The following is a 15,763-nucleotide window of genomic DNA, read 5'->3' on the forward strand; positions in this document are numbered from 1 at the left end:
CAATCTGAATTTCTACACATAACAATAAACTTTAATCTTAAAATGTATTCAGTATAATGTATGAAAGAATCACCTAACAAGAATGTACAAGATCTCTAAATAAAACCCTAAAATCTTATTCCTATACATTAAAGACCTAAATTATAAATTTAGCAGTTTTTTCTGCAGAACTGACAAACTAGTTTTAAATTTTAAATGGAAATCCAAGGACTTTGAATTGCTCAAACAACCTTGAAACTGAAAAATGAAATAGAACCTAGACTAATAGATTTCAGAAACTGTTATCAAACTACAGTATGTAATTAAGACATAAGGCTAGCCAGGTACTACAGTGCCTGACTATACAGTCCCACCTATGCGGCAAGGTTAGGCAGGAAGATCATTTGTGTCTAGAAGCTAGAGGCTAGTGGGGCAACATAGTCATCTCAAAGAGGTAAAGGATAAAAAGGAAGGGAGGGACAGAAAAAGGGTATAAGCAAGCAGGTCACACCCACAGGGGAAGGAGAAACTGCAATCCATACACCTGACAATTCACATAAAAAGTTAAAAAAAAAAACTCCCATAAGCCAACAGAAAAAACAAAAAAAAACCAGAAAAGCTAATTTTTCACATGAATAAAAGATTCAGGAGGACACTTCACAAAACAAGGTACATCAATGACCAAAAAGAACATGAAAACACAGTTACCACTAGATACCAGAAAAACTTTCATCACACTGCACGAGCTGACTTCATACCCACTAGAATAGCTACCATTAAGAAGACTAACACCAGCCGGGCGTGGTGGTGCACCTTTCTTGGTTCCAGCACTTGGGAGGCAGAGGTAGGTGGATTTCTGAGTTCGAGGCCAGCCTGGTCTACAAAGTGAGTTCCAGGGCAGCCAGGGCTACACAGAGAAACCCTGTCTCGAAAAAGAAAACAAAACAAAATAACAACAAAAAAAGACTAACACCAAGCTGAACATGGTGACACACACCTCCAATTCCAGCACTCTGGGAGACAGGAGCAGGCAGATCTCTGAGTTTAAGGCCAGCCTGGGCTACATAGCAAGTTGAGACTTTGTCTGAAAGAAAGGAAGAAAGAGAAGGGGAGGGGAGGGGAGGGGAGATTAACACCAGGGTTAAGAATACAGCTCAGAGATAGAATATTTGTTTATGAGGCCCTGGGCTAAGACTCTTAACATTGTTTAAACAAAAGAAAAACAAAACAAGAAAGCAGAGGTGGACTCCAAGTGTCAATGGGGACACAGAACAAAGGGAAACCTCAGGCTTTGCTGGGAAGAGTTTAAGGTGCTATAATCCCCTTGAAGATTCTATTCTGTAATTTTTCTTTTTAACAAAGATAAGCATGTATTATCTGACTACCACATACATTTTCTTTTAGTTTGTTTGTTTTGTTTAAAGGTCCTCAAATTCAGTATGTAACCGAAGGTGACCTTGAAAGTCTGATAATGCTACCTCCACCTCCAAGTGCCAGGATTACAGGCATGGGCCACTCTTAGTGTTTCTATATGATTATGCAAGATACACATCATGGTCTTGTTCTTAATAGCCTGAATGAGTTGTGCAACCATCAGGTAACACACACAAGCTAAGCACTTGCTGTCAGAGCGACCTTCCTAGCCTAGCCATTTGTGACGCATTTGTAGTAGATTACTAGGTTAGGAACACATGGATAAACATAATACATGGATGTTAAAAACACGGTGGGAGACAGCTCAGTAAGGAGAAACATTTACCACCAGGCCTCGGGTCCTCGGGTCCTATGTGGTGAAGGAAATACACAAGTCATGCAAGTTTTCTTCTGACCTCTACACACATGGTGCCCTGGCATACATACATGTGCCCTCACACATGTAAACACAAAAATGAAATAATAAAAAGCGGCCTATTCTATAAGCTTCCACTTACATAAATTTCAAAAGTAGACAGCACCAATTTAAGTTGCTTTTCACTCAAGAATGCTCACTTTAGGAACATGGTGACTAAATGGTGAGTGACAAAAGCAACTCTCTGGGGTACAGGGAGGGTCTGCATCTTGTTTAAGTGTCTGGTGTCAAAGTGTGGAGATTTGCTGTCTTAGATTCTTTTCTATTGCTATGACCAAACACCATGAACGAGGCATCTTATAGATGAGTTTATTTAACATTTACAGTTTCAGAGAGTTAGAACCATTGTGGTGAGGGGCAAAACATGAGCTAGGAAGGGAAGGAAAGGAGGAGGGGAGTGGGGGAAGGAAGGTGCTAACTGGCAATCGCGTGGGCTTTTAAAATCCCAAAGCCCACTTCCAGGAATATACCCCCGAATTCTTCCCAAATGGTTCCTCCATCCAGAGACCAAACATTCAAATATCTCAACCTAGGAAGGTCATTCTCATTCCAGCTCCCACAACTGACAAAGTCATTAGCCTGTACAGCATGTGCACTTCATCAGGCCAGCATTCTTGTGTACCTAACATATATGGTGGGGAGGCAGGACTGCGGGGTAGCTCGAGACCTGCTTAATCTACATGAGGAGACTGCCTCTTGAAACAATAAGGTGCTCTACATTTTTGACCAAAGGAATCTGGATATAATGGGAAACTAGTAAAATGCCAGTAGACAAAGCACACACCCAGTCCCCCCCCACACACACATACACAAAGGTGAAATGCTGTAATAAGCATGAAGCTGCAGATTATCCCTGAAAAAAAAGAGATTTTATTTTATGCCTCTGAAGTTAGCAGAACACACAGTAACTGCATGTGAATATAAGAAGAAGTCACAGTGAAAACTGTAATGTCAAAGATCGCAAACTGCTAAACCTGTTCTAGCATTTCTGTGAAGCCCTTGACATGTCTGGGTAAGCTGATGGTTCTCTCCGTGGATTTCATTTTATGACCACAAAGAGATGAGCAAGAAAGGAACACTGATCTTGTCTGAGGTGAGAGGAAACTGGAACCACCACAGCTTTCCTCCACAACACACAGTGCAACAAAAAAATGACCTCTAGAAACAAGCAAGGTTGAATGCATTCCTGGGGATCTCATGGGAAGAATACACCCGGGGTGGGGATGAGAATGGGCAGATGACAGATTTCTAAAGTATCAAGGTGTTTAGTTTCCTAAACTGACTGTTACTCTCATTATTCACTGCATCGTTACAGATTACAAGTATTTTTCTATATGTTATTAAACACTAATTTTTAAAGTTTTAATTAGTATATATTAATTACATATAATTGTTTCATTATCACATTTTTTAAATCTTTCTAAATATGTATGGGTATTGAAAGATCCTGAGAGAGAATAGTTAAAAATTATGTAAGCCGCTAGACTTGTGTCCAAAATAGACGCCACTAATGGCAGGGAGTAAAAGTTTAACTTGCCCCATTGTTCCAGGTTGTACTAACCACAAAGGAGAAGTTTAACTTACTCCATTGTTTTAGGAAATGTTCGTACAGAATACTCTAACTGTTCCTTGAACCCATTGTGCTTGCCAAATGCTATAGCTCATGCCAGGTGTTTGCGGTTTCTGCCTTTATAAGCCCCTTACCCTTTGAGATGGGGGTCTACTCCTCTACCCCTGCGTGGGATACGAGTCGTCCCCAGTGCACTGGCCTTTCCCAATTAAACCTCTTGCTGTTTGCATCAAGACCGCTCTCTTGTGAGTTCTTGGGCGTCGCGTCATCCCGGGACTTGAGTGAGGGTCCGTCCCGTTCGGGGCTTTCAGTATGTGTATATGTAACTCACACATATGCATGTTCATGTGTGAGAGCAAATGTGTTCATGCCAAGGCACACATGTGGAGGTGAGAAGACAACCTCAGATGTTGGTCTTTGCTTTCCACCTTGAAGGCACCTCTTAAGCTAGCTGACCTATGAATATCCATGTATTAGTCAGGGTTCTCTAGAGTCACAGAACTTATGGAATGTCTTTCTATATTGAGGGAATTATTATGATGACTTACAGTCTGTAGTCCAACTCCCCAACAATGGTCAGCTGTGAAATGGAAGCCCAAGAATCTAGTAGTTGCTTAGCCCCACAAAGCTAGTTATTTCAGCTGGTCTTCTGTAGAAGTACATCCCAACAAATGCCCTGGCAAGTAAATGCAAGCATCGAAAAAGACTGAATCTTCCTTCTTCCAGTGTCCTTATGTAGGTCTCCAACAGAAGGTGTGGCCCAGATTAAAGGTGTGTATCACCACGCCTGGATCTAAGACTTTTTTTTTGTCCTAGGCTTACTTTGAACTCAGAGATCTCCTTGCCTTAGTCTCTAGGGAATAAAGGTGTGTACTATCTTGCCTGGGCCTAAGCTTTTCATAGCCACTGTGCCTCAAGATTTCCATGCCAAGGTCCAGGTCAGAAACATGTATCTTCCAGCCTCAAGATCTGGATCACAGATGAGCCCTCCAATTCTGGATTGTAGCTCATTGCAGAATAGTCAGGCTGATAAGCAGGAATAGCCATTACAGCATGCATTCTACTGTCTCTAGCTCCCACCTTGTCATGGGTATACTGGGATTACAGACATATACTACCACACCTGGCTTTATGTGGATTCTGCAGATTTCAACTCAGATCCTTCTGTTTGTGTGCCAAGAGCTTTGGCCCACTGAGCCATCTCCCCAGTCCTCATTGTGACATTCACAGAAGAATATAATGTATTTTGATTGGTCAATAGTGAACATAACTGTTGTGAGGGTAACCATCCACTTTCCTATTAGATTTAAACATTAATTTTTGTGATACATATTTATAAAATAGTTACTTCCCCAAACTAGTTTAATCTTACGAATTAAAAAAAAAAAAAGAATCCATTCAGTAAACTTACTAGAATTCACAGCTTGCATGGTTTTCATTTAAAATTTCATTTCATGGAAGCATCTAATTATCACATAAATAATTGACTGGCTCACAATTTCTGTTCATCTAAATCCAGTACTTAGTTTGCTTTAAATCCACTTTTAAGGACCATTTCTCAGATACCAAAAACTAGCTTTGGCATTTTCTCGTTCCATGGTAGGGTTGTCTTGTTTGGTTTGGTTTGGTTTGGTTTGGCTTATGGAGTCATACTAGAAGTGAAAAGAAATCAAATGGTCATTCTGACATTTGGACCAGAGTTCAGTCCAATGGAAAGGTGGGCAGCAATGTGGATGGACCCTGTACCCAGAATGGTAGGTCACTCTGGTCTTTAAGGTGCTTTATAAAGAAAGGGACAGAACAATGCTTCCGCAGGGAAGCCTTTGAAAAGAGATAAGGCAAGGCTGCCCTTGGAGAGATGGAAAGAAAGAGGAGGGGAGGGGAAGGGAAGAGAACGGGGAGGGGAGAGAAGGGGCAAAGAGAAACAGAGACAGGGGTGAGTCTTTTCTAGAAGTAAAGGGACGGGTCCGATGTGCACGGTCATAGTCACAAAGTAGGGAACAAGCTGTCCATGACAAGGCTCCCTTTAGTGTTCCTGGGGCTTCTGTGGCGGGTTTAAGATCTTTACTGATTTACTTTGGGAGATGATTTCTCTACACTTGAGGGCATTAACTTAGAATCCATCTAGATAATACCTTGACGTTAAAAGCTTTTCAAAGAGAGGGGTTTAAAGCCTGGCCAGTAGGACACCCCTCAGTCTCAGAACTTAGAGATTGGAGCAGGATGACTACTTGAGATCACAAGTTCAAGACTAGCCTAGGGCCCCAACCCAACCCCCCCCCCCCCACTCCAAACACATGAGGGAAATTGGGACGTTTGCGCATTTGAAATATTTTATCTGGGCTGGACCCAAAAAAAGTTAACTTTTTTTAATTAAAAAAAAAGTTGATGTGTATAAGTGTATTTGTTTATGCTATGTGTGTGAGGTCCGGGTAGAGGCCGGAAGGGAACACAGGATCCTCTGGTGCTGGAGTTACAGACAGCGATGTGTTACTGATGCTGAGTCCTCTGGAAGAACAGCAAGTGTTCTTAACCACTGATGCATGTCTGCAGGCTGGAAGCCGATTCCTGATAGAGTGAGAACTAGAGTCTGAGCTCTGGGAGCCGAAGCCAGGGGAAATGTTTGGAGCATGAGCACTAGGACTGGGAAAGGGCAAAGCACGCTGGAAAGACCGAGTCCCCAGAGCTCGTGTTCTACATGAATGATGGCAGTGGCAATACTATGTGGCAGACACTCCCAGTGCCAACTGACAATTTGAGTTCTGGCTGTGTCTTAGCCACCTCCTTGTGGTCACAGGTGAGTCTGTGTATCTACCTCTGTATAGGGTTTGCATTCCACTGTAGGTTTCCCCAGCAGTATCATCTAGGTGCCTGAGGAGAATGGGGTAGTTCACCCGGCTTCACCAACCACCATTCGGAAATTTGGTACTTGGAATTTGCAAAGCTGAGGCTCCAATCCAGCCATCTTAATTTCAAAGCACAGGCCCCTTCAAGACTGGGTGGTGTGTGTACATAACATGCATAGTGCAAAGGCTGTTCCAAGCCTGAGTGGGTGCCAGGCAATGTGTCCCTGAGAACACCCCAGCCAACCCCCATGAGAGCTCCCACACACTGGGTTGGTCACAGTTATTTCTAATTCACTTCATTCTTTTTCTCTTTTCCTTGCTCCATGCCCCTCTTGTGTGTATGTGTGTGTGTGTGTGTGTGTGTGAGAGAGAGAGAGAGAGAGAGAGAGAGAGAGAGAGAGAGAGAGAGAGTAGGGGTGCTACTTGTTTGTCTAAGACTATTATAGTTTAGGGTAGCCTCCAATTCAAACTGATCCTCCTGTTTCAGCTTCTTGAGTACTGGGATTACAAATGTAGAGTACCAGGCCTGGGCTCGCTCTTTGTTTTCTGAGATAGGATCTTGTCATATAGCACAGGCTAGTCTCAAACACAGCATTCTTTTGATTTAGTCACCTGAGTGCTGGGATTGCCTGAATCCAAGGGCAAGCCCAGCTTCCTTCCTCACAACTCTGGAAAGAGAAGAGATGACAGAGAACTGTCCTATAACGTGTTTAGTGGTTCTCAACTACACAGGTGTTGGCCCTAGTTTGTTTCCAAATCTACTGACTGAGGGGACAAGCTGACTTCACTTCCTCTGACCTAGTCTCTCTGACTACAGCAACAACTCTAAAGTGGACGTCTGGATGCTTCAAGGTGACTGGCCCAGATGGAATTGATCCTGAAGTGATTCCTGAGATCAGTGGGGCCCTTAGCTCCCTGCTGGGAGTCCCAAAGATGAATTCTACAGCTCCACCTGTCTTGCTGAGACTCAGATACATTCCCGTCAAATCAGGATATATATTTACCTGGCCTAAGTTGTTCTTGCTGAAAAGCACCCAGTTTAGTGACAATCCTGAGATTTGCTGGAAGCCAACAACAAATATATTAGCTTGTAACCAGGCAACACTTGATCAACACAAGTATGGAAGAGACAGCAAAAGCTGAGCACGAAAAATAAATAAAACAAAATAGATAGTCATAGACTACTGGCCTGTTCAGTGACCTGACAGAGATATATGGAGGGAGAAGATAGAGGGGAGAAGACAGTTATGGTTTAAAATGTTATTACCCTGGCACACATCTACACCTAACTACTCCTAGCTTTGCTGATACAAATGATAAAAATATAAAAACATAAGTTGTCCTCTAATCCATGAGTTTCACATCATATCGAACTGAACTCCATATCGAAAGCATTTGGCACACATGATATAATGTGTATCACGCTAAGCTGTTATATGTGTCTGTACCAAACATGTTCATCTAAATGACTGAAAGCATATGACACCACTGGTAGATGTTACATACAACTATTGCAGCATCTTATATTCTATAAAACTTAAGCCCCACAGAGTAGGTATCTGTGGAAAATCCTGGAATTCAAATCCATAGAGACTAAGAATGACTGTGTACATATATTTGTATGTCACATCTACATACTATATATTCACCTACAGTGTATACAGTTACCATACAAATGGTGTGTACACATGTAGGACTAGTGTGCACCTAGGATATCATATACATCCTAAATGAGTTACATCAATGGTTATAACTGAAGGCACAAGGAGTGAGAGGTACTGGAAAGGAGTGGGGTGGTAATAGGGGTCTCTCAGCACTTACCACCTAACAGAGTGCTCAACACAGAACCTTCAGACACTAACAAAGAATTATCACATGCCTAGGAGATGTCAGGCTATTCATGTCACTTTTGTTGAATTTTTAATTTATTCTACAGCAGCTACCTGACTATGAAGAAAACAGTCTTGATCTCAAATCTTCATGAAGGCTTCTAAGGGAATTTTTTTTTTGTTTTGTTTTGTTTTGTTTTTTCGAGACAGGATTTCTCTATATATCCCTGGCTGTCCTGGAACTCACTCTGTAGACCAGGCTGGCCTTGAACTCAGAAATCCACCTGCCTCTAAGGGAATTTTAAGGCAAGAAGCACTCAGCCTTATGTGGGGTAGCCCCAGACTGAGTTGTTAGTTTTGCATTCATTTTGTAGTCATATATTTTTCAAAATAGTAAAACAGGTTGGGATTGCCACAGAGGAGATGAGTTGCAAGATCCGAGCCAATTATTCTGCAAAACCCAAACACCTGGCTGCAACAAATGATGACTTTAATGTCTTTCTAACAAGGACTGGATCCTGACCAAGACAAGATGCTTAACTCATTCAGTGAGACTGCCCTGGTTTTATAAAGGATCAAAATCTTAGCATTAATAATAAAGGCTGTTAATAATTGTTTAAAAAAACACAGAAATGTTAATTGCAATTCAGGTCTAGAAAATACATGTATTGTTCTGAAAACCTTTCATGTGCACTTGTGCTGGGCCCCTACTCTCTTGGGCAAGATTAAGAAAACAAACAAACAAACAAACAAACAAAAACCAACCAGGGTCTCATGTAGCCCAGGCTCCCTTCTAACTTGCTATGTAGCTAAAGAAGACCTTGAATTTCACATCCCTTTGCTTCTCTTCCCAAGTGGAGGAATTATAGCCTCTACACCTGGCTTTATGCAGACTGGAGATACACCTGATGTCTTCAGTCATGCTAGGCTGGCAATCTGCCCACTGAGCTACATTCCCATGGCCCCCTGTTGCTTTTTAAAGAGCAAGCTCCAGGCCTTTTACAGTTCTACAGCTAGAAGAAGCTGCCAGTGGAGCACAGTACCAACCTTTGTCTCTAGACAGTTTAGGCCAAAGCTGAATTGGCCGTGCAGGCTGCAAAAGCTCTGTCCCCAACTTTAGGGCCAGAAGACTTCAACTCAGATATGACAGGAGGAAGGAGAGCAGAGAAAATAAGGCCAGGAGTTGTGCCGAGTCTTACCGATGAGCTGAACATGCACACCTTGCCATGCACAGTGAACTGAAATCCAGAATCCACAGCCTAACTCCACAGTAAGACCTCCATGGGGTCAACGGTGGCTCAGGTCACTGAACTATGAATTTTCAGAGTCGAAGAGTGGCCTTAACACTCTCATTTTTATTAGTGAACAATCACTTACTGTATTTCTGTTAAGTGTCAGGTCTTGAGATAGATGCTTCCCATGAATATTTTCTTATGAGAATCCACACACCTTTTGTAAAATTAGCCCTACTTGGTGAATAGGGCAGATGAGGCAGGGCCTCGAGTAACGTAGGCTGGTCTCAAATACGTAGTCATGGGTGGTCCTGAATTCCCTGTCCTTCTACCTCTATCTCCTAAATGCAGGTACATCCAGCTATTAGCCTTGTTTTGATCAGGAAAGTGGCATCCAAAGGTCACTGTTAGGAAATGACCAGAGTGGGATTTAAACTCACAGCCTCACCCTCATCACGGCCATGGAGTATGGGGAACCAAGGTCTGAGAAAGGCGTTGTGAGCTGGGTCTTGGGGATTCTGGTCAAGCACTGCCTTTTACTACACACCAGAGTGACAGTTGCTTGGTTAGCAGAAATGAGAGGAAAAAGAAAAGGAAGCAGCTGTCCAAATGTCTCTTCCTGGACCCTGGAGCTGTGAGTCCTCAGCTTTGCTGACCAAGAAAGAATCATGATCACCGGCGTGAGGGTGCAGCAGGCACCACACCAGCCACTCTCTGCCCAGCAATCTCCTGTTAGTAGCAGGTACGACCCCTCGCAGAGCAGCCTTGCCCTCCTCCCACACTCCTCCGTGTCTTCCCTTGCCACCACTTTAATATCAATGTTGCCTACTTGCCCTCCTGACCCAACTCGCCCTACCCGAAGCTCCTGAGTGCTCAATCGTATCTGCTCAGACTACAGGCCTCAACTAAAAAGCACTGTGTGAACTCCACTTCTGCATCCAAGTTGTATCCCCAAGAGCAGCGACCTGTCAGACTCAACCAACCACCCTTTGACAGAAGCAACACCAGGAGGCAACTTGGACAGCCCTCATAAAGGAAGGGAACCTCCTCGTCCCCGACCAACACTCCCCTATCTAATCTCCTAGTCTCTCAGTTCAGACCCAAGTCTGACCCCAATTTCAACTCCTAATCCACAGACCTCAGCAAACTTCAATTACATCACGCACCCCAACCCTTCCACCTGAAGGGTGGAGGCACACCGGCACGATCCTTCCCGATCCCTCTCCCCAAAAACTCAAGTTCAAGGACGAGGTCTCTCGGATTCTCCCCTTCCTTACACTGACACACCCCCAGACCACAGCGTACACAGTGACCCAGCACCGGTGACCACCCCTGGCTCCCCAAAGCCTGCACGCCGGCCCCCAGCGGCACACCTGGCCCAGTCATGCAGGCACCCGCCCGCTCCCGCTCCGCTGCACCTGCGCGGGCGCCCGTCAAAGCCGATCGCGCACCCGCCGCTCCAACAAGCCGCCCCTCGCTTCTCACCCGCGTAGCGCAGCCGTCCCGCGCCGCCCGCGGCCTGGGGCACCGCCGCCCGCTCCGGCCGCGGCTCCTGGGCTGCCGGCCCCGCCGCAGCCGCTTCCCGTCACGTGGGCCGCCGCCCGGCGCCGGCGGAGGGCGGGCGCTCGCCGGTGCCCAGGCCGCCGCGCGCCGCTGGGAGGCTCCGCGTCAGGGCCCGGGGGTCGGGAAGGCGGGCGAGCGCGCGCTGGCGAGTGCGCAGGCGGCGCAGACCGGGACCGCAGCCCTCGGGAGGGGAGCGTCTCCGCCGCCCGCCTGGGAAGCGCGAAGGAAGCGCCGCCTTGTCTTCTCGACCGTCCACTCCATGTTGGCTACTGCACAGCTGCGTTGGTCAGGTGGAAGCTCGGAGAAACGCCTCCCGGACCGACCAGTAGACGGACTCACAGCCGGGCCCCGACTTGCGGGCAGGGGATGCTTGCTGGACTTCAGTGTGCCAAAGGGGGTCGGGGGAACGGCCCTCCGGTTCCTAGGCCTACTGCTAGTCCTGGCAGAAGGAAAGCTAGTCCCGGAGGGGAGGTGCATATGTGCAGGCTATCCCTTCTGCGCTGGGAGTCCCAGGGCAGTTCCACTCACTTCTTTGAGGGCAGTCCATCAATGGCCACTCCCTTGTGTCAAGCCATAAAGAAGAATCCTAGAATCCTCCTTCCTTATAGAATCAAAACTCAAGTTTCCCGATGAAGAGTTAGGAAGCTCTTCCAGAGTCATCAGTGCTGCCAGTGCACAAAAAAGGCCAGGTTTCTTCAGTTATTCCCTTTGACTTGAGAAACTGCTAAAGAGGTGGCTTTAGGGTACCCTACCATCCCGGCCGCTGACCCTGTCCCCAGAGGTTGGATAAGAGATACTATTCTGTAGCTTTGTTTCAAAGGAGGAAGGCGTGTAGGGGTAGGGACCTAGAAAAGCCAGCTATGAAGGGGACCTCTTCTGATTATAGAACCCAAGTTCAGTTCTGTTTTCTACCTTGTCGTATCCTTACCAGGTACACACCTCAATTCCCGAATTTTACTGAGGCAAAAAGACGTAAATGACTTATCCTGAATCTTACACTAGTAAGTGTCAGAGCAAGAACTCGAAATGTGTTTGTAACATAAAATTAAGTCCTAATGATTAAATAGTTTATGGGACAACTTTTACATTCCACTCTAGATGATCCAGGAGTGGAGATAAATACTATCAAAAACGAGGTAAATCAAAAACAATTATTTTCTTTATAACGGGGCTTACCACAGAATTTTTAAAATAGCAAGCTCTATTGTTGAAATATCTGTTCTTGGGACATATTGATTCATCTACATCACAAATAACAGCCCCCTTTAGGTCATGCCTAGACTGTGAAACATGCTTGGGTATCTTCATAAGCTAACTAAATTCTTCACATTGTTTCTGTTGGATCCATTTAAAAACAAATATAGTGTCATGCTTTCCAAATGAATTTTTGAAAAGTTTTACTTTTATTGCATATGTGTGAGTGGTTTTTCTTCCTACGTGTATGTGTGTGCACCGTGTGCGTACAGGAGCACACAGGTCAGAAGAAGGCATCAGATCTGCAACTGGAGTGACAGATGGCTGGGAGCCAGGTGAGTGTTGAGAACCAAACTCAAGTCCTCTGCTGAGTCATCTCTATCTCCTCAAATGAATTTTAACCCATTTATTAATATCTGTTAAATAACTCCTGGGCCTGTATCAGACACTATAAGAATATCTTATAGGATGTGAAAAGATCTATTCTGATAGAAAACTAAAGAAAATGAAGTATTTCATAAATACAACTGTGTGCTTCAACAGTTGCCAAACACGTCCAAAACTTCCTCTGTCTTGTGTTATGTACCCCATTTCTATCAAGCTCACTGTTCAGCACACAGAAAGCCCTCAACCAGTTAAAAAAGTTGGGTGATTTAATGCACTAAAGTATCTTTATGTGACACTGAACAGTGATGCTGGGGTAGAGGGTGGGGGCCACTTCATGCTGAGGATGCCCTTTGTCATGCTAATATTCCCTTATTCTAACAGGTATGCCAGGCAGTGGTGGCGCACTCACAGAGTGAGTTCCAGGACAGCCAGGGTTACACAGAGAAACCCTGTCTCAAAACAAACAGACAGACAAACAAACAAACCCAACTTTGTGTAACTTTGCTTAACCTGGTCTTTAAAAGTGATGTCCTACATGTTAAGTGGCAGCTAATGCAGCTAATGTGTTTAAAATAGTCTTTTTTTTTTTTTTTTTTTTTTGGTTTTTCAAGACAGGGTTTCTCTGTGTAGCCCTGGCTGTCCTGGAACTCACTTCGTAGACCAGGCTGGCCTTGAACTCAGAAATCCAGCTGCCTCTGCCTCCCAAGTGCTGGGATTAAAGGCGTGCGCCACCACTGCCCAGCAAGTTTTATGCTTTAAAATTAAACATAGCTTATGATATTTTTAAGAGATTTTATTTGTATAATATTAGATCATTTAATACTACATATACACACATATTCATGTACTGATATCTTAGCTCTAGCACAATAACAATTTCAGTTATTATTCAAATCGCTGATTTCCTGAGCAGCTCCTTCATGCAAGTGCTGTGTCAGAGGCTAAGTCAGACTCTGTCTTAGAGAGTTTACTGATTTGAAAACCACTAAATTAGAGAGATAGATTTAAAAAATACCTAGTCAAATGACAAGGTTAAAAAGTAACATAGTGTGCTTTAGAGGTTTAGTGATAATGGAGCCCAGGTAGGAGGCGCCTAAGAATCATTCATACAAACCTAATAGTTCTTGCTGTGTGGCAGGGACTGTTCTGAGGGCTGACAAGCCAGAGAGAGAAAGAGGTGACCTGGGAGAAAAGACCCTTGATCTGAATGTAGGCATGTCCCCAAATCCCTGCAGAAACAGGTACCTCTGGATAACAGGATTAAGAGGCAAATCCTTTAGGATAAAGCCCATAGGCAGGATTATCAATGAAGTGAAGTCCTTTACCTCTTTGCTATGTGCCGTATAAGGCCACAGTGAGAAGTCTCCCTCTCTGTGGAGTTGTAGCTGGGCTCGCCCAGATTCCAAGACTGTGAGGACTGTCTCTGCGATCTGAAGCCGCCTAGTTAGTACTCATCAGTGTGTCTGCATACACGAAGGCACTGGGGTTACAATAAGTAAATGCATCCTCACCATGTGTTGAGGAGTGAGAAACTTCACCATTACAATTAATAGTGTTATAACTATTAATAGCTAAGAGCACCAATACAGAATGTGAATTGATGCTTCTTGCCTTAAGCTCAGATATATTGCTGACAAATAACACCAATTTGTAGGGGAAATGCTAGCTGTTCTTCCAGAGGACCCAGGTTCCATTTCTAGCATTTACATGGCCACTAACAACTTCCTCTAACTCCAGTTTCAAGAAATCCAGTGCGCAATTCTGGCCTCCGTGGACACCAGGTGCATACAAAGTGCACAGGCAACAATGCAGACCAAATATCCAAACACTAAATAAATACATACATACATACATACATAAATGATGGGTACATTTATAGCATACCTTAAGTATTACTTTACAAAGAGAATTAATACCCAAAGTCCTTAGTGAATATTTTTCTCCTGAGTTATTCATCCTACAAACATTTTTATTTATTATTTTTGTTTTGAGTCAAGGTTTCACTATGTAACCCAGACTTGCCTCAAACTCAGCTAGTATTAAAGGCATATACCATCATCCTGGCCCCCAAAACCCATTGAGTACAAACAAAATACAGCATGATGTGTACTGGTGAACCTGGTGAGGGAGTGAATTGAGATTCAGGGAACTTGACTCCTTCACCATCTTGTAAGATGACATGTGGCTCAGTGCTAGTCAGTTCCCCCATGTCTCTGTTCACTAGAGTTGCCAAATCAGAATATTAATGAATAAAATCTTCTTTCTGTTTGAAGCGCCTATTGTGTTATACTGACAATGCTCTCAATAAGATGCCAGTGGCATCAGGTCCTCATGGCCTGAGGTAGGCATTTTCCACTCTGGTAGCTAGTTTTCAGTCTTTGGGTTCCTGGCTCCCAGGTTGGGAGTTTTGGTGTTATTATATGGTGTGGGTGAACTCTCTCGAAGCAGCCCTTCTACCTAGACATATTTGAAGTATGAGTCTAAAATTTCCCCAGAGCTCCACTCAGTAGAGGCTCTGTCCAGGAAGAAGTAGGCAGGCATTGTCAGCAAAGTCCCCTTTCCCTTGGGAGTAGGATGGATATTCATATATCCACTTTAGTTTATATCCATCTTTACATCCATAGAACTCATTACAGTTCTTTCACTCTCAGTCTTGGTTTTTGTGTGTGTCCATGTGTGTGTGTCCGTGTGTGTGTGTGTCCAAAACTACAGTTTTTTTTTCCTCCTCAGAGTCACCTAATGCATTTATTTTAGGTCAGGGTATGCTTTGAGTACTACATGGATAGAGGGAGTAAAAACAGACAGATCTTACCTGTCACAATTTTCTGCAGATGAAGAGTCTAAAGTGTCAGCTTGAGTGCTGAGTCCAAAAAGCCACAAAGACAAGTAGTGGAGCAAGTACTTGGGACCACATTTCCAGACATGAAACTGGCTGCTTCAGACACCACCTTCTTGCTACTTCTCTCCCTTGATGTCAATCAACAGGGTACAAATGTCCAGGTGGAAGCAACTGGAGAAGCATTTGACATATTTTAGGTGCAATCTTTACAACAGGGTGAGACAAGAATAATTTTATCTCAGAGATTAAAAAGCTCTAAGGGAGAGGAATCGGGCCCTCAGTGGTCCTGGGAATCATCCATACCTGGGCTACTTAAAAACTGACCCCCTTGCCCCTTCTTAGAGTTCTATGATCAGTAACTTTCTAATATCCCTCAGTGCTTCACAAGTACACATACCTCATGTATAATCCTTATTTCAATTATTCTTCAGCAGTTTCCTGAAGAAACTGGCGTGAGACCAGCTCAGCTTACCCA

General features: G+C 44.1%; 1 protein-coding gene and 1 long non-coding RNA gene across 10 annotated transcripts in view; one reads left to right on the forward strand and one right to left on the reverse strand.

Moving 5' to 3' along the window:
* Positions 1-15,763, reverse strand: part of Tgfbrap1 (transforming growth factor, beta receptor associated protein 1) — a 51,513-nt gene that overhangs the window by 34,391 nt on the left and 1,359 nt on the right. For 3 of the 9 annotated variants that reach the window (NM_001013025.3, XM_006496302.4, XM_011238603.3), the window contains exon 2: positions 15,262-15,459. Coding sequence is in view for 2 of the 9 variants with exons in the window: in XM_006496300.3 (XP_006496363.1) it covers positions 10,679-10,691 (13 nt within the window). In the remaining 7 variants the exon portion in view is untranslated. Of the gene's footprint in view, positions 1-10,678; positions 10,703-10,723; positions 10,747-10,790; positions 10,897-15,261; positions 15,460-15,763 lie in introns of those variants that run through there. The other 6 variants (XM_030243152.1, XM_011238604.3, NM_001357299.1 and 3 more) reach the window with 5 other exon arrangements.
* 8430432A02Rik lies at positions 10,690-12,252 on the forward strand. The gene is made up of 2 exons (XR_003947575.1): positions 10,690-10,695; positions 10,773-12,252. It is a non-coding gene; the product is annotated as an RIKEN cDNA 8430432A02 gene (long non-coding RNA).

The sequence above is a fragment of the Mus musculus genome, chromosome 1 (assembly GCF_000001635.26).
Source record: "Mus musculus strain C57BL/6J chromosome 1, GRCm38.p6 C57BL/6J".
Classification (NCBI taxonomy): domain Eukaryota; kingdom Metazoa; phylum Chordata; class Mammalia; order Rodentia; family Muridae; genus Mus; species Mus musculus.